Source organism: Orcinus orca, chromosome 2 (genome assembly GCF_937001465.1).
Source record: "Orcinus orca chromosome 2, mOrcOrc1.1, whole genome shotgun sequence".
Taxonomy (NCBI): domain Eukaryota; kingdom Metazoa; phylum Chordata; class Mammalia; order Artiodactyla; family Delphinidae; genus Orcinus; species Orcinus orca.
In genome coordinates, this window is record NC_064560.1 from 173,907,559 (window position 1) to 173,930,244 (window position 22,686).

At 37.8% G+C, this 22,686-nt stretch overlaps 2 protein-coding genes and 1 non-coding gene across 13 annotated transcripts in view; 2 read left to right on the forward strand and 1 right to left on the reverse strand.

Annotated features, from left to right (window-relative positions):
* The window catches only part of AREL1 (apoptosis resistant E3 ubiquitin protein ligase 1), a 43,422-nt gene extending 40,501 nt beyond the window's left edge, over positions 1–2,921 (reverse strand). For 3 of the 8 annotated variants that reach the window (XM_033404542.2, XM_033404606.2, XM_049706729.1), the window contains exon 1: positions 2,701–2,906. The gene's annotated coding sequence lies outside the window, so the exon portion shown is untranslated. Of the gene's footprint in view, positions 1–2,700 lie in introns of all 8 variants that reach the window. The other 5 variants (XM_033404278.2, XM_012536032.3, XM_033404211.2 and 2 more) reach the window with 4 other exon arrangements.
* A 58-nt stretch (positions 2,922–2,979) lies between these two features.
* FCF1 (FCF1 rRNA-processing protein) overlaps positions 2,980–22,686 on the forward strand; it is a 36,030-nt gene continuing 16,323 nt past the window's right edge. The window contains exons 1-8 of one of the 4 annotated variants that reach the window (XM_004262240.4): positions 2,989–3,040; positions 3,342–3,409; positions 4,602–4,673; positions 5,280–5,428; positions 17,088–17,160; positions 18,912–18,999; positions 20,229–20,323; positions 21,191–21,387. In XM_004262240.4, coding sequence (XP_004262288.1) covers positions 3,038–3,040; positions 3,342–3,409; positions 4,602–4,673; positions 5,280–5,428; positions 17,088–17,160; positions 18,912–18,999; positions 20,229–20,323; positions 21,191–21,239 — 597 coding nt within the window. In that variant the 5' untranslated portion in view covers positions 2,989–3,037 and the 3' untranslated portion in view covers positions 21,240–21,387. Of the gene's footprint in view, positions 3,041–3,341; positions 3,477–4,601; positions 4,674–5,279; positions 5,429–17,087; positions 17,161–18,911; positions 19,000–20,228; positions 20,324–21,190; positions 21,388–22,686 lie in introns of those variants that run through there. The other 3 variants (XM_033404873.2, XM_033404969.2, XM_033405024.2) reach the window with 3 other exon arrangements.
* Positions 13,406–13,478, forward strand: TRNAE-CUC (transfer RNA glutamic acid (anticodon CUC)). Its single transcript has one exon. It is a non-coding gene; the product is annotated as a tRNA-Glu (tRNA).

Consider the following 22,686-nt stretch of genomic DNA (forward strand, 5'->3'; position numbering starts at 1 on the left):
AATAAATATCACACAACACTACCCTGACCTGAACCACTACCAGAAAGATGAACAAGTAGAATAATTCCTCTAAAATATTTCAATTTGCATATCTGTTCAACCACCTACCATAATTTATCTGTACACAAGTCTTTCTCCAATACAGGCCTGAACTTTTTAAGAGTAACCAGCACATTGCCTGGAGCAGAATGGGCCCCCAATAAATGCCTTCTGAATGAATGAACATGCAGCGGTAATGTACTTCTGAGGTATCCTTACGAACCAATTCAATATCGATACCTTAGGAGTAGGGAATGCTATACACATATGCTACCATATTTAGAGGCAGTCAAGCTAACTGAAAAATAACTAACAGCAACTAACATTTGTTGGGAGAAAAACTCATATCACATGAGACATAAAAATAAGTGTAAAAACTGTAACTTGAAAAGGAAGAAAATATCTGTGAATTTTTTTTTCTCTTAATGGCCACAAAAGTGAATCTACCTCTAACTTTCTAACATTGAAATACAAGATGTTGGAATCCTTCATCATCCAAAATTTTATATAGAAATTTGTTAACAACTTAACATTAGTAAGTTAGACCAATTAGTGAATGGAATGAAGTCCAAGCCCAATTATGTGTTCAAACTGTGGGTCGACTGCCTTGAACAATTCTTTCTCTTCAAGACTGCAGAAAAGTACAAAACAACCTCTTGACTGCTGAGAAGGACTAAAATTATTTCTTTTTCTCACAAGTATGTAATCAAAAGCAATTACTTTCTGCTCCCACCCAACACAAAACACCATCTCCCCCTCCCATCACCGTCAAAATATGCTATAGAATATCCGAGTATTTTAATCTTAGACCATAAGAATCTCAGATTGCAACAAGATTACAATGCAACAAAACATATTTTTCTAAGTATGGTCTCATCCCCCATGGTGTTCCTACATTAATTTAGCTCCCTATCAAGTTTTAACAATCAAGGAAATCAGAAAAGTCTCAGAATAGATATTACAAACTGCTTTTTTTTTTAATGTATTATTGTTCGTGGATTCCAAAATTCAGGGTACACATTACCAAGGGAGTGTTTTTCTGTCAATGCCTGAATTTAAATGCAAATGACTATTTAATTATATGCAATTTTCCCTCTGAACCTATATATAACACTAATCAGTCTCCAAATGTTTAAAACAAACACACCAATCATGTTTACTTAAGAAGCTAATTGCCTAATCACCAAGAGGTTCTAATGCATCGAAAAAGTGGTGGCTATCATATCACCATGACAGCTTGGCAGAAAGGCTGTTCCCGAAAGATTAGGAACTTCTAGTAACCACAAATGGGGTAAAGCAAGAGGCACATACAGTATCTGTAGATGCTCCCATAATAAAATTATTTCCATAACAAAAATTCAGAGCCTACAAAGTCAGATATGTGCCCTACAAAGCTATCTAAATGCACGCATGCCTAAAAGGGGAAGCAGAAGTAGGAAGAAAACTGTCTACTCAAATCAACACAAGAAATCACCCTGCAATTGAGCTTTTCAAGAACTGAAAACGTAATAAAGTTTTTGAGGTTATCAACACATTCAAGTTCCAAATTGAGCAACTATATTAAAATACACAACTGGCATACTCTGACAGAAGACACACAACAATAACAGAAAACACTTTAATAGGGTTTAGTCGTGCTAGGAACTTCATACTTCAACTAATTTAGTCTTGATTACATCCCTGTAAGACAGATACTATTCATTTTACAGGTAAAGAATCTGAAGCACAGATAAAATCACCCAATTACAAACAACTAGTAAGAGGCAGAACAGGGATTTTTAGTTCCACCAGTTAGGCTCCAAATTTCATGTTAATATACTATATTTCATAGTAAGGCTTATGCTGCAATGGTCAGCTTTTTTTTTTTTTTAACCTCATAACCTTTTTGGATTTCAAACACTAGGACAGCTTTGTGCAGTAAGTTAAGTACAGACTTTGGAATCAAACAGACCCAAACAAACCCCTGAACAAAGTCTGAGCCTCAGCTTCCCCATATGTAAAAAGAGGGTACTGAAGTTATTGTGAAGGTCAAAGAAGGTAATATAATTAAAGTGCCAAATACAGTATGTAAGATCGAGGTTCTTAACTTAAAGCGCAGACACCTAGAGGGTTCACGGATGGGCTTCAGAGTCCAAGAGTCTCATAATTGTATGACAAATGTTGTATGTGTACCCATTTGTTAAAGAATAGTCCGTGGATCTCCTAAAGGTTAAGAACCACCAGAGTACCTAGGAGGTACTCAAAAAATGGAAGCTATCTTTCCCTTTTTGTTCTCAAAAACTCTACCTTTTCCATTAGAGATGACACATCAAGCCTTCACAATACATGTTAATTATTTCCCAACATTTTCCTGGCTTGGTAACTAGTAACGTATGCAAGCTTATGCCTCAATTTTCTAGAGACAATCTAAAGAAGGCCCTCAAACGCTGCTCCATTCCTCGCTTCACCGAGATGAATACACGGTAATCACTCGGGGGAGAATCATGAGGATCGTCCACCTGGCTACACCAGGCACAATGCCGGCTGGGAGAACCAAGTAGGAACCAGAGCCTCCGAGTAGCACGATAAACACCTGATGCCCCAGCGCTGAAGGATGAGGAGAATGTGTTTCCCCAAGCTACTGGGCAACCCAGAATTTCGTCCCCCCTACCCTTGCGCTACCTCTCTCTGGAACTCTAGTGCAGGCAGGTCCTCTGGGCTCTGCCCCGTGCTGGAGAGATGCAATAGAGAAACATTACCCAAGCAGGGGATGCAGCACGGCGAAGTCCCAGCTCTGCTACCCTGGGAGGCGGCTGCAGCACCAGCAGAAAACCGTCCCTGGACCCTCCCCAAGAAAACCCAGCACAGAACACTGCCAGGGTCGGGAACCGGCTTGGGCTTTTCCGTTGCCCAAAACGGCTTCCGCTTCCGGGCTAGCCTTTGCCGGAAGCGCTATACGGCTGACGCAAAAGTGTCGCGCTGCTGGTGATTCCGGAAGAAACAACAGTGCGGCGTGAACATGGTGAGAGACGGGGGTTCGAGAAGGGGCATTGTCAGACCACGTTTGGGACAGAGATTGAGGGAGTAGCCATTGGCCAAATTTCCACAATATTCCCCTTGCTTATTTTCATTCTGATCTTAGCTTTTAAGCTGCTTGGAGTGGTGCCTGTTATGCTCTAGCGAGTGGGGAGAGCGCTGGGTTGAGGCAGCTAGAATAAGAAGAGTTGGGTATTTGAGGGAAGAGGGGTGTGGACAAAAGAAAAGGAACTCAAGAAGATGCAACGTACTTTCAACTCTTTTAACTCTAAAATTTTTGTTTTAAGGGGAAACAAAAGAAAACACGGAAGTATGCGACCATGAAGCGAATGCTTAGTCTCAGAGATCAGAGGCTGTGAGTGTCTGGAATCAACTGGGTTCATAGACTGCCCGGAGATATAGAAGTCACGAGGGGATAAGTAGTAAAAGTTTTTGTTGTTGTTTTGTGTTTAGTTTTGATATTATTGTGTCTTGGATTTATATAGCATAGGGTAATAAAGTATAACAGTCACTTAGCTAATGAGCAAGTACACTGGTGAATGGGATGGGAATTCATCATCGCTTAAGTGTTCAATTTGTACCACCGTTTTTATATACTGTATCTGCCATATCACATTTAAGCCTCCTAACAGTTCTGTGAGGTAGGTAGGATTATCTCTGTGTTCTTGCCATTACACTGCACATTCCCCGGGAAAAAAAGGTTTGTTATAATTTTTGAAAGGCAGTGAGGTCAGAGACCATGGCTGTACCAGCACCTGACAACTCAAATATTTTTGAAAGAAAAAATGGGAAAATACATAGATGTCTCCACTTTATAAATCTTATAAAAAGATTTATGACTGTGGAAGAAGAGAGTAGAATGATATTCCCTATTATAAGGAGGAACTAAACAGCTTGCCTGCTTCAGTGAACAATGGACTGAGTTATTAAATAAGGACTAGACTTCACTGTTTCTGAGCCTTAGAACAAAGGAGTGAGTGGTTGTTAGAGCCTTCATTTGTTATTAAATTGTATTCTTGGCCTTTAGTATGTATTTATTATGTAATTTTAAGGAAATTTGCCCCACTAATAATATTCTGTTTCTAGTTAAAGTCAAATTTTGTATATATATTGTCACATTTTAGCGCTTTTTAAGAGACATGTAGGGGAACCCTTTTCCTCCTGCTGTTGAAGCATCTCAGTCTTTAGAAGATAAATGTCAGCCTGTTTACCCACTGCTTGGAAGTGGATTTTGATCCTTGATATGAGAGCTTCTGACTAAGAACAAAATAATAATCTAACCAACATTTATTTATCCATTAACAATTTTTATGGATTATTAGCTAATGGTTTTAAAATTTAATTATGTTTTACTGATTAATTCCAGGCTATTTCCCACATAGTTATTCGTGCTCAAAAAGTGTATGCTGATATTAATATAATGAAGTCACAAAGTAGAATTTCCTTTGTAGACAAAAAAAAAGAAGAAACTTTTAATTTTCACGAGGTTCTAACTGCTATGGTTTTTTCTTCTCCCCTACATTGAATTTACTTGTTTTTTTTCCTAGTAAAGAAAAGGATAGATTAAAACCGAAAAAGAAAGAAAAGAAAGATCCCAGTGTACTCAAGGAAAGAGAAGTGTGAGTAATCAAAATTTTCAAGTTTTCCTTTAAAACTAGAAGAAAGATTCTAAAACTGTAGACCTCATAGAAATTCAGGCTTTCCCTGAACTGATTTGCTCAGTCATTTGTCAGTCTGGCACAACTATACAAATGAAGCTATGCAAATGAAAGTGTTATTGATGAGTATATACCAATTCTAATGGTTTGAATGTTTTTGGACTTCATAGAGCAGTAAAATTTTCCCTAAAATCCTGGGGATTAAATCTAGGATCATTTGTTTTTCTTTGCCAAGCATCTTTCAAAAGAAATAAATGCCATTGTTTTAACATACCAGCATTTCATAAAAGAGAGAATGTGTCACCAAAAAGTAGTAAGGGCATATTTTCAGGATAAAGGTCATTCCTTTTAAATAAATACACTTAACTTTATGAAACCTCATCACATTTTTCTTATTTTTCTTATTTGCTCTAGATTGGTGATGGATATATCATCACAGGGTTTATTAGGATTTATTTCCAAAGAAAGGAAAAAGGAACAAACTGTTCCAAGCAGAGACTTCTTTTTTTTGTTTTTACCAAATATCAGTGTAGACATTACTTTGTGTTTTGTTTCTTTTTCCTTCAGCCCCCAACACCCTTCCTGCTTATTCTTCCAATATAACACACAGCTGGGCCCACCTTACCACATCCTGGTCGATACCAACTTTATCAACTTTTCCATTAAAGCCAAACTGGACTTAGTGCAGTCAATGATGGACTGTCTGTATGCCAAGTGTGAGTATCAGACCTTTCCATTTCTGTGACATTTGTACAGAATAATCATACTTATCCAAATACATGAAAAGAGGGGAATGGGGTTCTAGTTTAACTGAATTGCTGGCTGTTTAATTTGCTCACCATAGCAATGACCATTTTCAGTGAATTGAAATATAATGCAGGGACTTCCCTGGTGGTCCAGTGGTTAAGACTCTGCGCCCTCCCAATGCAGGGGGCCTAGGTTCGATCCCTGGTCAGGAAACTAGTTCTCGCATGCTGCAACTAAGAGCCTGTGTGCCGCAACTAAAGAGTCCACATGCCGCAACTAAAAGATACCACATGCCTCAACTAAAGATCCCACAGGCCACAACAAAGACCCCACGTGCTGTAACTAAGACCCAACGCAGCCAAATAAATAAATAAATTTTAAGAAAAAAAGGACTGAAAAGAAATATGCCAAAAAATGTTAAAAAAAAAAAAAAAGACATTTATGAAAAAACAGAAATATACGGGCTTCCCTAGCGGTGCAGTGGTTGAGCGTCCGCCTGCCGATGCAGGGGACATGGGTTCGTGCCCCAGTCTGGGAAGATCCCACGTGCCGCGGAGCGGCTGGGCCCATGAGCCATGGCCGCTGAGCCTGCACGGCCACAGCAGTGAGAGGTCTGCATACCGCAAAAACAAACAAAAAAACCCACAGAAATATGATGCAAACTTGACTGGGAATAATTAAAGTTTCACAATTCATAAAACACTTAGCATGCTTTGACCATCATTATAGACATCAATTTAGAAAAAAAATAGGTGGGGAATTTTCTGTTTTAGGATTTTAAAACAGATTTTAAAATTTTGGATAAATGAAAATTTATTTCACTTCTCACTATTTATTTATTTATTTATTTATTTACATTAAGTAGGAAACATCCTCCATTCCACTCCAATGTGGAAAAGCTAAATAAGACATTTTGCCATTTACAATCAGAGAACCAGAAATGATGATGGTCAACTATTCTTAAGTTTATTCAGTGTGATGTTTATTTGTACCACAAAGGATCTAAGGTAGTTTATTTACACGTAGGTATGCAACTTACCATTAATAGATTTCCCTTGTGTGTTTGGGTGTCTCTTCCTTCAAATGATCTTCTCTTCCTACCATGAGAAGGAAAAAAAAAAATTTAGGCCAAGGACAAGGGAATAACTTCCTAATAGATCTGTTGCGTATTGTGGTGGCTTTATATTCATATATTTTCCAGTCATCTAGTTGAAGGTACAAATGAAAATTAGACTTTAACTTGGCTGTAAAGAATAAATTATTGGAATCAAAGGAAAAAATGCGCACCTCCGTCTTTAATATTTAAAAGATACTAGGGGCTTCCCTGGTGGCGCAGTGGTTGAGAGTCCACCTGCCGATGCAGGGAACACGGGTTCGTGCCCCAGTTCTGGAAGATCCCACATGCCGCGGAGAGACTGTGCCCGTGAGCCATGGCCACTGAGCCTGCGTGTCCGGAGCCTATGCTCCGCAACGGGAGAGGCCACAACAGTGAGAGACCCGCATACCACAAAAAAAAAAAAAAGAAAAAAGAAAATAAAAGATACTATATAATGAACATTTACAGAATGAAAGTAATGTGAATGTTGTTTATTGATTTATTAAAATTAGCAAGGTCGGGGGACCTTCCTTGGTGGTGCAGTGGCTGAGAATCCGCCTGCCAATGCAGGGGACATGGGTTTGAGCCCTGGTCCGGAAAGATCCCACATGCCGCAGAGCAACTAAGCCCATGTGCCACAACTACTGAGCCTGCACTCTAGAGCCCGCAAGCCACAACTACTGAGCCTGAGTGCCACAGATACTGAAGCCTATGCGCCTAGAGCCAGCGCTCCACAGCAAGAGAAGCCACCACAATGAGAAACCTGCGCACTGCAACGGAGAGTAGCCCCCGCTCGCCACAACTAGAGAAAGCCCGGGTGCAGCAACAAAGACCCAATGCAGCCATTAATAAATAAATATTTAAATATTTTAAAAATTAAAAAAAATAAAATTGGGAAGATGGGATAAGGCATGTGTGATGAGTAAGAGAGGTAAATAATTTAAATGCCTAAAATTAATAAATATAAAAAGTAACTGCACACTGTAAAACTCTTAGAGGAAAACATAGGCAGAACACACTACGACATAAATCACAGCAAGATCCTTTTTGACCCACCTCCTAGAGAAATGGAAATAAAAATAAACAAATGGGACCTAATGAAACTTAAAAGCTTTTGCACAGCAAAGGAAAACATAAACAAGACGAAAAGACAGCCCTCAGAATGGGAGAAAATATTTGCAAATGAAGCAACTGACAAAAGATTAATCTCCAAAATATACAAGCAGCTCATGCAGCTCAATATCAAAAAAACAAACAACCCAGTCCAAAAATGGGCAGTAGACCTAAGTAGACATTTCTCCAAAGAAGATATACAGATTGCCAACAAACACATGAAAGGATGCTCAACATCACTAATCACTAGAGAAATGCAAATCAAAACTACAATGAGGTATCACCTCACACCAGTCAGAATGGCCATCATCAAAAAATCTAGAAACAATAAACACTGGAGAGGGTGTGGAGAAAAGGGAACCCTCTTGCACTGTTGGTGGGAATGTAAATTGATACAGCCACTATGGAGAACAGTATGGAGGTTCCTTATAAAACTAAAAATAGAACTACCATATGACCCAGCAATCCCACTACTGGGCATATACCCTGAGAAAACCATAATTCAAAAAGAGTCATGTACCACAGTGTTCATTGCAGCACTATTTACAATAGCCAGGACATGGAAGCAACCTAAGTGTCCATCAACAGATGAATGGATAAAGAAGATGTGGCACAGATATACAATGGAATATTACTCAGCCATAAAAAGAAATGAAACTGAGTTATTCGTAGTGGGGTGGATGGACCTAGAGTCTGTCATACAGAGTGAAGTAAGTCAGAAAGAGAAAAACAAATACCATATGCTAACACATATATATGGAATCAAAAAAATTAAATGGTTCTGAAGAACCTAGGGGCAGGACAGGAATAAAGACGCAGATGTAGAGAATGGACTTGAGGACACGGGGAGGGGGAAGGGTAAACTGGGATTAAGTGAGAGAGTGGCTTGGACATATGTACGCTGCCAAATGTAAAATAGATAGCTAGTGGGAAGCAGCCACATAGCACAGGGAGATCAGCTCGGTGCTCTGTGTCCACCTAGAGGGGTGGGATAGGGAGGGTGGGAGGGAGACGCAAGAGGGAGGAGATATGGGGATATGTGTATATGTATAACTGATTCACTTTGTTATAAAGCAGAAACTAGCACACCATTGTAGAGCAATTATACTCCAATAAAGATGTTAAAAAAAAAAGATGCTAGTTACGCGTATAAGTTTTAAGGTTTTTTTAGAATTTTTGTTGGGGTGTGGTTGGTTTATAGTGTTGTGTTGGTTTCAGGTGTACAGCAGAGTGAATCAGTTATACATGTACATATATCCACTCTTATTTAGATTCTTTTCCCATATAGGCCATTATGGAGTATTGAGTTCCCTGTGCTACACGGTAGGTCCTTATTATCTATTTTATATACAGTAGATTGTATATGTCAATCCCAATCTCCCAATTTATCCCTCCCCCCCAAGTTTTAAGTTTAAATAAAATATTTAAGGGACTTCCCTGGTGGCACAGTGGTTAAGAATCTGCCTGCCAATGCAGGGACACAGGTTCGAGCCCTGGTCCGGGAAGATCCCACATGCCGCGGAGCAGCTAAGCCCATGCGTCACAACTACTGAACCTGCGCTCTAGAGCCCGCGAGCTACAACTACTGAAGCCTGTGCTCCTAGAGCCCATGCTCCACAGCAAGAGAAGCCGTAATAAGAGAAGCCACTGCACTGAGAAGCCCGTGCACCAAAATGAATAGTAGCCCCCGCTCACCGCAACTAGAGAAAGTCCATGCACAGCAACGAAGACCCAACACAGCCAAAAATAAATAAATAAGTAAATAATGCTAAAACAAAACAAACAAAAACAAAACAAAAAAAATAAGGCATCTATGTATCTTATTTAAATGATTCACACTTTGACTTCTTGAAATACTGGACACAGAGTTACACACTGATGAGGGACAAAGTTGGTTTAACTGTAAAGTACTGAGCAGACACACAAACCAAACGAGAAGCCATGCTCAGAAAAATAATTTTTAGGCCTCCGAAGATAAAATAACAATCTGACTTTATTGTTCTAGGGTAATGTACTGTACCAGGGACTCCAGTTGTTTCAGTGGCACTGTGCCGTGCCACCCAGATCATATCTGTCAGGTGGGATTAAGTGGGAACAGAAACTGATCCAATCAAGCTGCCAGTAAATTGACTGAAACTTGAAGGCTGTAATGTAGCAGTGATTTTGGACAGGAACAATGTGAGGAACTAAACATAACAAGACTTGGTCACTCCTGCTATGTCTTTGCAGTAGAGCATTCTATTTTTATGACAGTATGTAAAATCCTATTACATCAAAATTCTGGAACACATGGAGCTTCTATAGAAGCATGATGTGTTATCATCTGCCAACAAGATATTAAACCAAATTCGTCTGGTGTTTTCTGTAAATAATTCCCTACTATTGTCTGGCATCTAGTAAGTATTGACTACGTTTGTGAAAATAGAATTCTAGGAATGACCTATCCTATTTTCTGTGATTTCACTGAAGAAAGAACATATTGTTTTATTTGTATATTTCATCTCAGTAATGTTTTACTATTATAATTCCATGTTAATATGTTATTCTTGGTACCATGAAGTAATAGTATTTTCCAAACTAAGTGATTTGTTATTTCTTTGAAAGTTAGTGGTATATTTCTTTCATAATCTTCATTGTCACCATTAACAATAAATATGAAGTGGCTCTACTACACAGAGTTTAAAGAATGGTGCTAGAATATATGGTGTGCTGTTCCTGTCATCCAGGATTTGACCATCTAGATGGAGAGAGGAGATGTCAGTAGATGAAAAAAAGATAATCATAATGCCAGCTGTTTGGAACTATGAATTACTATGTTCTGGTGTTGTGTTAAGTGCTTTTCATAATTATCATAATCCTCACAATAACCTAATATGATGAGTAGTATGTCCCCATTTTACAAATGAGAAAACTAAACAGAAACTTGAAGATTCATTTCTTCATTCGATAATGATCACTTCTTGAGTATCAGATATTATATAATATAGGAATTCAAGAGAGGGTGAGTGCTACTTGATCTGAGCTTCATAGCTTGGTTGGATTTTAGTGAATAGAGAGAGAGAGAGAGAGAGAGCATTCCAGGCAAAGGAAAGGACACTCCCAAAGGTTGAAAACATGAGAGCAAATTTGGTGAGAATAGTTGGGGTCAAGTGAGTATAAGTGGGAGAGTGAAGGTGAAACTCAATTCTATCCACAAACATTTCTTAAAGATTGGCAGAAGTGGTTTGGAGACAAATTGTTGAGTGCTTTAAGTAAAAAGCTAAGGAGTTTAGACTTTGTTTTACAGGAAGTGGGTGAGTCAAAAATCATTTAACATGTGTTTAAATTATGTAAATTATAATAGTAACATGTACATTAAAACTAAACAATACAGGGACTTCCCTGGTGGCACAGTGGTTAAGACCCCATGCTCACAATGCAGGGGGCCTGGGTTTGATCCCTGGTCAGGGAACTAGATCCAACATGCATGCCACAACTAAGAGTTTGCATGCTCAACTAAGGATCCCATGTGCCACAACTAAGGAGCCTGCCTGCAGCAACTAAGAAGCCCACGTGACACAATTAAGGAGCCAGTGAGCTGCAACTAAGGAGCCCGCCTATTGCAACTAAGACAATGCAACTAGATAAATAAATAAATACATATTTAAAAAACAAAAAAGCGAAAAACTAAGCAATACAGAACATAAAAAGAATAGGCAAAAGTTCTCCCCCTCATCAGGCCGTGATTTTACTTCCCAGAAATAATCACTGTTAATAGTTTGGGTATTACCTTCCAACCTTTTACAATTAATAAAAATATAGATTTAAACATAATTGGAATTATACTATGCATGCTTTTTGGCCACCTGTTTTTTTTTCACTGAGTAATGTATCATGAACACCTTTCCATGTTAATACATGCTACGAAGACCTTTGTACAGCTTCAGGCATTTCAAAACTTGGATGCACTAAGATGAAAAAAATCTAGAAAATATATTAACATAACCAATGTTGCAATAAATATCTTTGATTATCTTCCTAAAAAAAAAGTAACTGCATAAGTTTATTATTAACCAAGTTATAAAGGTAACCACCAAGTGAGAAAAACAGCCAATGAATTAAAATAGTCATCTCTGTGGATCAGAGTTGGTGGGGTGGGAAAAGATCAGGGGATGGTTACTTTTTCATATAGTCCTTTTCGTATTTTTTTTAAGCTATGTACATCTAATACTTTATTTTATTTTATTTATTTATTTTTTTAACCGTACGCGGGCCTCTCACTGTTGTGGCCTCTCCCATTGCAGAGCACAGGCTCCGGACGCACGGGCTCAGTGGCCATGGCTCACAGGCCCAGCCGCTCCGCGGCATGTGGGATCTTCCCGGACCGGGGCATGAACCCGTGTCCCCTGCATCGGCAGGCGGACTCTCAACCACTGCGCCACCAGGGAAGCCCACATCTAATACTTTAATTTTTTAAAAAGCCTCTTAGAAATCATAAAGAGTAGTCTGAAGTTGACGCACTACCATGCCTGTAAAAGTGTACTAGGGTGGCCTGTATGAGGGAAGACACTAATCTTGGTAGACTTCTTGTATTCCTATGGCGTTCCTGCTCCTCCAGGAATGCTGTGACCTATTTATAAATGAAATAGATGGAGGATTCAAGCATGGCCCCTTGGAGGTGAATTGCTTCCCTGACTATATAGCTCTGCCACTATTATCTAAATGGTTATTGTTTAGGGGAATTCTCTGGCTGTCCAATGGTTAGGACTCGGCACTTTCACTCTACTGCTGAGGGCGCAGGTTCAGTCCTTGGTCAGGGAACCAAGATCCCACAAGTGCGTAGTGTGGCCAAAAAAAAAAAAAAATACAGATGATTGTTTAGGATAGCTTTAGTCCTATAGTTAGGTTTTTCTGCAGATATGGATACCATAGAGTATAGCTATAATGCATACAGCTAAATGTTCTCATGGTGCCTTTTCCAAAAACAAGCTTATTAAGGAAAATACCACTTTCTGTGTAACATAATACCTCAAAGTAAAGTCTGAAGAAACATTCTACTACAGTACAAATTCAGTTACGTAGGAGATTCCTTAACTGTTTTAAGCTCTGCTTATTTAATTTTTCTTCACTTGCCTTTATTTATAAAAGAATGCCTTTATCTTCCTCTTGCCTTGGAGAGGCCCCTTTGACCTTTTCATAGCTCCTGGTCCCTTGCATTTGATATTCTAACAAAGGAGCATGGTTAGCTACCCATGAGCTTTCTTTTCTGCCCATGAGTCCTCTTTGTAGTGATCTTCCTGAGCCTGCTTCCCTGCTCCTGATGCAAGCCCTTGCTTCAGTGCTACATGGCTCTGAAATTGATCCTTTTAAGACGTGTATTGCCCTCTGATTCCATGACTGTCTGCTCTTCCTGACTTCTTCTTTCCTCCATTTTACAACTGCTTTTTCTTCTGGGCATTGTATTTTAGTTTAAGATTTTTTAACTTTGTTTGCTTTCAAGAGTGTTAATGTATTTGTAAAAAGAAAATCTAGCATAAAGAAAATGAAAGTTCCCTATAAAGCTTTTCCTCAGAAAGGGGCAGCTTTTAAAAATTCATATACAATTTCTGTGGGGTAGAGGTTACTTTTGTTTATTAATGAGAATAGATCATGCATTATTTACTTTTTTATCTTCATGCTTTTTTTTAAAAAAAACAGCTTTAAGATCTAGTTCACATACCATATAAGTCACTCATTTAAGATATATGAGTTAGGGAATTCCCTGGTGGTCCAGTGGTTAGGGCTCTGCACTCTCACTGCCGAGGGCCCAGGTTCAATCCCTGGTCGGGGAACTAAAATCCCACAAAAAAATAAATAAATAAAATATATGATTCAGTGGCTTTTAGTGTATTCATAGTCAATTTTAGAACATTTTCATTATGTGAAAAGAAACTGAGCTCCTTAGCCATCATCCCCCAACCCCCCCTATTCCCCCCAACCCCCCGCCCCACCCTGCCGCACATAGGCAACCATTAATTTGCTTTCTCTATATATAGATTTGCCTATTTTGGACATTTCGTTAAAATGGGGTCACATATTTTTGGTCCTCTTTCATTTTAGTGTAATGTTCTCAAGGGTCATTCATGTTAAAGCATGTATCAGTATATCGTTTCTTTTTGCTACCAAATAATATTCCATTGTATGGCATTGTATGGATAGATCACGTCTTAGTTATCTATTTCTCCTTGCTTTTTACATTGAACAAATACATCTTGAACATTTTTCTGTGCCAATATATATAGATGGGCCTTATTCTTTTTTTCACTTATAGTATTCTTTATTTTTTTTTGTTGAAGTATAGTTGATTTACAACGTTGTGTTGATTTCTGCTGTACAGCAGAGTGACTCAGTTGTACACATATATACATTCTTTTTTATATTCTTTTCCATTATGGTTTATCCCAGGATATTGAATATAGTTCCCTGTGCTATACAGTAGGACCTTGTTGTTTATCCATTCTCTATGTAATAGTTTGCATCTACTAACCCCAAACTCCCAGTCCATTCCTCCCCCACCCCACTACAAGTATTCTGTTGTTTAAATATGTCGTTTTTAAAGACTAGACATTTGGATTATTTCCAGTTTTTACCCTATTATAAACAAAGCTGTAGTGAATATCTTTGTGAATGTGTCTCTGTGTTAGGGTGGAATATTTCTTTTGAATACATTTTCTAGAAGCCATATTGCAATATTAAGGGAGTATATATTTTTTAATTTTAATAGGTATTGCAAAATTGCCCTCAAATAGTTATACAAATTTATACACCTACTTACAATGTGAGGATACCTATTTCTTCAAATATTGGGTGTTTTCATCTGTTTAATTTTTGCCATCCTAATAGGTAGAAAGTATAATCTTGTCTCAATGTATATCTCTTTAACTAGGAGTGAAATTGAGCATTTTTATGTTGATTGACCATTTGTATGTCTTCTGCTATGAACTGAAATGTAGCCTGGTGGTTAAGAACCCACTCTGAAGCCTGACAGTCTCAGTTCAAACCTTGGCTTCACCTTTTGCTGTCTAGTTACTTCATTGTATTCAGGTTCCTCATCTATAAAATGGGAATAATAATAACAATGCTACCTGATAGGAATTGTTCTTAAGATTAAACGAGATAATCCTTGTGCTTAGCACAGTGTCTGGCAAATAACACATAATTCCAAGCTATTATTTTTTTAACATCTTTATTGGAATGTAATTGCTTTAAAATGTTGTGATAGTTTCTGCTGTATAACAAGGTGAATCAGCTATACATATACATACATCCCCATATCTCCTCCCTCTTAGATCTACCTCCCACCTTCCTTTTTTTTTTTTCAACATCTTTATTGGAGTATAATTGCTTTACAATGGTGTGTTAGTTTCTGCTTTATAACAAAGTTAATCAGTTATACATATACATATGTTCCCATATCTCTTCCCACTTGCATCTCCCTCCCTCCCACCCTCCATATCCCACCCCTCTGAAGTCAGGCAGCCTGATTCATCCAGCTCCATTTTTCGTTCTCAACATTGCTTTGGCTATTCGGAGTCTTTTGTGTTTCCATACAAATTGTGACATTTTTTGTTCTAGTTCTGTGAAAAATGCCAGTGGTAGTTTGATAGGGATTGCATTGAATCTGTAGATTGCTTTGGGTAGTAGAGTCATTTTCACAATGTTGATTCTTCCAATTCAAGGACATGGTATATCTCTCCATCTATTTGTATCATCTTTAATTTCTTTCATCAGTGTCTAATAGGTTTCTGCATACAGGTCTTTTGTCTCTTAGGTTTATTCCTAGGTATTTTATTCTTTTTGCTGCAATGGTAAATGGGAGTGTTTCCTTAATTTCTCTTTCAGATTTTTCATCATTAGTGTATAGGAATGCCAGAGATTTCTGTGCGTTAATTTTGTATCCTGCTACTTCACCAAATTCATTGATTAGCTCTAGTAGTTTTCTGGTAGCATCTTTAGGATTCTCTATGTATAGTGTCATGTCATCTGCAAACAATGACAGTTTTACTTCTTCTTTTCCAATTTGGACTCCTTTTATTTTGTTTTCTTCTTTGATTGCTGTGGCTAAAACTTCCAAAACTATGTTGAATAATAGTGGTGAGAGTGGGCAACCTTGTCTTGTTCCTGATCTTAGAGGAAATGGTTTCAGTTTTTCACCATTGAGAACGATGTTGGCTGTGGGTTTGTCATAATATGGCCTTTATTATGTTGAGGAAGGTTCCCTCTATGCCTACTTTCTGGAGAGATTTTATCATAAATGGGTGTTGAATTTTGTTGAAAGCTTTTTCTGCATCTAATGAGCTTATCGTATGGTTTTTATTCTTCAATTTGTTAATATGGTGTATCGCATTGATTGATTTACATATATTGAAGAGTCCTTGCATTCCTGGGATAAACCCCACTTGATCGTAGTATATGATCCTTTTAATGTGCTGTTGGATTCTGTTTGCTAGTATCTTGTTGAGGATTTTTGCATCTATGTTCATCAGTGATACTGGCCTGTAGTTTTCTTTTTTTGTGACACCTTTGTCTGGTTTTGGTGTCAGGGTGATGGTGGCCTCGTAGAATGAGTTTGAGAGCATTCCTCCCTCTGCTATATTTTGGAAGAGTTTGAGAAGGATAAGTGTTAGCTCTTTTCTAAATGTTTGATAGAATTCGCCTGTGAAGCCATCTGGTCCTGGGCTTTTATTCGTTGGAAGATTTTTTAATCACAGCTTTAATTTCAGTGCTTCCAAGCTATTATTATAAAGCTCTTTGTATATTAAGAAAATTTACCCTTTGACAAATGTGTAAAAATGTTTTTTCCAGTTTATTTTTATTTTACTTCAGTATGAATTTTTGTTTGATAGTTGTCAAACAGAAGTTTTATATTTTTATGTGATCAAATTCATATTCTCTGGTTAATTTCACGGTTTCTTTTGGTTCACATTTAAATATTTTGATTCACATTTAAATTTTTTTCCATCTAGAATTTATTTTAATATATAAACAATGACAAGGATCCAGCTCAGTTTTTTTCCCCAGTTATGTTTATGACAGATACTTTATGGAATGTGATGTGGGGTTGGAACAGTTCCCTAGTTTCTTTATAGATAAGGATTTTATTCTTCTCTAGTTCTTATTGTTCACTGTACTGTGCTTATTTTGCTGTCATTTCAAAGATTCTTAACAGGGGAATTCCCTGGTGGTCCAATGGTTAGGACTCTGCGCTTCCACTGTTGGGGGCCTCGGTTTGATCCCTGGTCAGGGAACTAAGATCCCTCAAGCCGTGTGGCACGGCAAACAGTAAATACATATACATACATACATACATACATGCGTGCATACTCTCAACCGGATATAATTCAGAGAGAGTTAAATCAGTTCCTTTACAAGTTCTGTTACTAATTTTTTTTTCCTAACAGGTATCCCTTGTATAACTGACTGCGTAATGGCTGAAATTGAGAAATTGGGGCAGAAGTATCGAGTGGCTCTAAGGTAGGAAGGACCTGGTCCAGATTTGTTCTAGCTTGGTGTAATGAAGATTGTTTTGACCCTCCTTCAACTGTTTGCTATCCGAAGATTTCTTGTCTGATTAGTTTAAATAAAAATCATACAAAATTAGTTAACTATTTATAATGAAGAAAGCAAACATTGGAAGGTTAGAGGTTTTCAAGCTGAAGCTTTTTGAACTAAGTTACTTAGTCATATTGGTTTCATGGGCCTCCATTTAAGTTCCTCTAGATTTTCAATTAGAAAGTGTTTTTCTGTTAGTTTGTTATCTAGTTATCTTCTTCAGAATTTCACATGTAAAGCATTTTGAGTTTACCTAAAGAAGTTTTGAGTTTATCTGGAAAGTGCCCTTGAGTTTACAGCAGTGGTTCCCAAAGTGTGGCTCATGGAACCCTCCCCCACCCCAGGGGTCCTAGAGACTGTTGCAGGGAGTTTGCAAAACTGTTTTCATAGTAATTCCAAGATGTTGCCTTTGTCACTGTGCTGACATTTGCACTGAATGCAAAAAATGCCAGTGCCTTAGTACAAATCAAGGCAGTGGGCCCAAATAATGCTAGTAGTTTCTGTATTCTTCACTACCACCCACTGGCAGTTGAAAAAAAATGCCAGTCGCTTAAGAATATGCTCAACAGAGCAGTAAAATTCATTAACTTCGTTAAATCTCAACCCTGCAGTACACATCAGTATTCTGTGTGGTGAAATGTGAAGTACACATAAAGCATTTCTCCTGATGGATGCTCAGTAACCTTTCTGTGGTAATCATTTCATGATGTATGTAAGTTAAATCATAATGCTGTATACCTTTAAACTTACACAGTGCTGTATGTCAATTATATCTCAATAAAACTGGAAGAAGAAAAACATACCAAAGGATGAACGTTGTCTCTATGAAAAGCATTTTTGTGCTTCAGTTGTGAGCTGAACCAGCTTCTTTTTCATGAAATATCATTTTTATGTGAAGAACAACTGGCAAACACTGATTTTTCAGACTTTGGTATTTAGGAGGTATTTTCTCAAAAATCAATGCAATGAACCTGTCACTTCAAGGAAAACAACTTACTCTGTTAGTTACCAATGATAAAAATTGAGCTTTCAAGTGAAAAACTAGAGTTTTGGAAAATCATAAGCTTATCACATTCCCCATACTAAAGACCTTTCTGTTGAGACCAGTGAAGGCATTAATGAATATGATTTTTTTTTTTTGTCCTTCCACATTGGTACATACAACTCTACCTCATTTTTTAAAATAGGATAGGGGTACCAAAATGTATTTAACTTTTACCTTGCTGGTGGATAATCAGATTATCTCCAATTTTCCACTCTTCTAAACTGTGTAGTAGTGACATCCTTGTGCCTATATTCTTGTACATGTGTGTAAGACAACTTTCTAAAAGTAAAATGGTTAGGTTAAAATTGATTTGGTTTTGAATCCTGGCTTTTCCCAGCTGTGTAGCTTTGAACAAATTAATCAATCTCTCTGAATCTGCTTCTTTATCTGTAAAATGGAAATATAATAATTCAGTTTTGTGACAAGTACATGATGTAAGGCACAGCAGCTGTCAGTCAGTAATTCCCTTCTCTCTAAATTGTCTTTCAATTAGAAGATAAGCTTCAGGAGGAGAGGGGTGTCTTAAAAGCTCCAGATAGATCACATTACTCTTATTTCACTGATTGAGAGTCATAAAGTTATTCAATTGCTTGAATGTTTTCATTAATCCACTTTTATAACCATATAGGATTGCCAAGGATCCAAGATTTGAACGATTACCATGCACACACAAAGGAACCTATGCAGATGACTGCTTAGTACAAAGAGTAACTCAGGTATCATCATTTTTAATATGTACTTTGTGCTATTTAAAAAAAAAAAAGATAAACTTATTTCCTGAATGTTCATGTAAAGTATCTAGGAATATAAATGATAAAAAAAAATTATATAGAATCCCTTCATGTGAAGTGTAGGTGTCCTCATTTACTTGAGAAAATGGATTGGAAGTATATACTATAACCATAATGGAAAGATCACTGGCTGAGGGAGGATTTCAAATCTTAGCACTTGCATTTATTGGGTGTGTAATTTGGAGCATTTACTGATTCTTTATTCCACAAATCTTCTCTGTAAGATGGTTTAAGTGAGTGAGTATACACATAATAATGTATCAGATTCCACCTCCCTGTGAATCTAAAGTGAGGTTCCATTTACTCCCTGTGTAGGAATTTTGTTATGTCTAAGTCTCCCAGGATGCTGTTTCACACATACCCTAGAATAAGTAGGTTTTTGATTCTTGTGTTCTGGCTTCCTTGTCAAATACTACAAGAACTTTTGCTACTGATTGCACTTAAAGAGCCTCTCTCTGCTGAGGATAATCATCTTCATCTGGTGACCACACTGCCGTCCTTTTAGCCACTTCATCCCATGGGTGGGGCCAGCATTTCCCTTAATTTCCCACAGCATGGCTGACACCAATCTGCAACTCTTTATAAAACTCAGTGAGAGATTTGGGTAGGATGGAAGTAAAGTACAATACAAATTAGTTCCAAACTGTAGCTAAATGTTAGTGCTTTTAGAGCTGTTTCATTCAGACTTGTCCTGGAGATCATCCTATTCTGGCTTTAGGGCCAAGGAGGCAGCCTACCCCCACTGCTAGGAGGCCTCAGAGTAAGTCAGCCCTGGAGATGCCACAGACCGCAAAAGTTGTGCCCTCGGATCTAAGGCACTTATTCTACCTTTGTGTAAAATCTCTAAGGGCGTTTTCCCAAAACCAAGGAATTGTCTGTCACAGATACGAAAATCCTCTCCACTTATAAGACAAAAACCAATTTGCAGCTTTTAAATAGTTTTTCTATCTTCTCCCCCTCAAGATTCTTAGAACTACATTCAGCCCAGGCAGCTTATAAATTTGAGCTCCTAGATCATAGTAGCTACTCAACAAATTGGTTTAGCCTTTCCTTTCCTATTTACTGTGAAAATGAATAGTTCTTCAGACTAGCCAGTGGTTGTATCCAGTATCACTGAATGAGCTCTATGTGAACACCCAATGGGTCTCTTCCAGCACAAGTGTTACATTGTGGCCACAGTTGACCGGGACCTTAAACGAAGAATCCGGAAGATCCCTGGAGTTCCCATCATGTACATTTCTAACCATAGGTGAGAACTTTCTCTTAGGGAAGTGATTAAAAGTATATAATTGATATCAATTAAAAATGAGGTCAAGTTATAGAAGGATTTGAAAGAGATTGATGTATCAAATGTTTACATAGTTCTATTTGAAGAAATGAGGCAAAGTAACAAGAACAAAGGCAAAAGATAGAGCTAGGATTTAGGAATGAGGCAGACATTCACATTGTTACAGTAAGATCACTAGAAGAAATAGGGAGATGTGTGGCCTTAAATACAAAGCGGTAATTAAAATCAAGCTAATCTTTTTGGCTAGAAATATTTTTTTGAAACCTAGTGCATGTGATTAGCACCTCATCTGGGAAACTAAAAGTTTATTAAAAAAACAAAAGCTGTGGACACCCAGTGCCAGCTGGGCCCCCAGCTGTTGGCAGGTCTGTGAGTCCAGGGAGGCCAGCAACAAAACCACCTAATCAGCCCTCACAGTTGTACTAAATAATAAATAAATGACCACTATTTTAAGCCAAAACAAACAAACAAACAAAAGCTGCTTTTTATCCTTCTTGGATATTCCTATGTCAGTCCTCAGATATTATTGGCCAGCTTTTATCCTGGGACAAACACAACAGAATGGGAAGAATATGGGTGAGGGCCTTGGACTTACCTGGACTCAGAGCCTGGCTCCCCAACTTAACATTCTCACTTTGAAGAATAAAGATAATATAGTCAGCATTTTGCTGTAAATCATTCATTATGATAGGCCTTTAAAATTTAGTTCCCACTGACAAAAAGGATTCACAACAGGAGGTGAGAGTGATGTAATCAGTAAAGGATGGGTTTTTAAGGTGGGTTCTGGACCCACATTTCTTACCAGTGTTAATTTTTTGTTCTGATCAGGTACAACATTGAGCGGATGCCAGATGATTATGGAGCCCCTCGGTTCTAATTCTTAAAAGACAAATTTCTTCTGCCTTCCTTCAACCAACTTTCTCTTTTGCCAGTTCATTAAACATGCTATAGCATGAATTATTATTCCACTCACCCATTTGCTCTGTAATGAGCTCAGTATGGTTAAATACACTCACTTTTTAATATTTTTGTTGTTGTTGTTGGGTTTTTTTTGTTTTGTTTTGTTTTGTTTTTGCGGTACGCGGGCCTCTCACTGTTGTGGCCTCTCCCGTTGTGGAGCACAGGCTCCGGACGCACAGGCTCAGTGGCCACGGCTCACGGGCCCAGCTGCTCCGCGGCATGTGGGATCTTCCCGGACTGGGGCACGAACCCGTGTCCCCTGCATCGGCAGGCGGACTCTCAACCACTGTGCCACCAGGGAAGCCCCTTTAATGTTGTTTTGAAAATTATATTTTGTGTCATTTTAAAATTTGTTGCATCTTTTTATAAATCAGATAATTGCTCACATAATTTGATGGTCATTTTATATTGATTTACTCAACAAATATTTATTAAGGTGATACTAGGTATTTAATAAGATATGGTATTATCCTCAAGATACTCATTTATGATGGAAAAGAGAAACATGTAGATGAATAAATACGGTAAAATAATGATGCTAAGATAAAAGTATGAGGGAGTAGACATACAGGTGGAAAGAATGATTTCTTTCTGCTTGGTTGGAATGGGGAGGGGAGAAAGACCAGAAGCAGTTATGTTTGAGTTAATCTTTAAAAAGAACTAGAAAGGGAAGGTGTCTGTACCCACATCTGAGACTCCAGAGGTAGGAGGTGGGAGGGAGGGGGCTTTATATGACATGCTAAAGGGTTTGGACTTAATCCTAAGGTCAATGGGGAGTTATTAAAACTTTAATTAGGGTGGATAACATAATCAGATTAGATGTTTTACATGATCACAACATAGCTAAGAATGGACAAATAGATCATTGAAACAGACTAGAAAGTCCATAAGTAGACCTATATATTTATGGCAATTTGGTATGTTATAAAGCTGGTATTTCAAATCTATATGAAAAGGAAATTACATTAAAAGCCAAATATTGTGGAGTCATTCCATTAGGGTTAGAATCCTGATTTCACCAGTTAATATCTGTATGAATTGGGCAAACCACATAGCCATTTGATGCCTTCTTTGCTTCCCTTCTTAAATGTTTTGTTTAATCCTCAAAACAACCCCAATAAGATGGGGTTGAATTGAACAGTACCTGTTACAAGTAAGTGTTGTTCAATAAATGTTAGTGATTATTGTATTATAATGACAAGTTGGCTATCCATTTGAAAAAAAAATTAGATTTCTACCTCATATCCTTCACGAGAAAATGTTTCAACTGGATCAAAGTCTAAATATTTTTTAAGCTATGAAAGTATTAGGAAAAAAACAAGAAAAATGTGTATAGGCTCTGAGTAGAATTCTTAAAAGAAGAT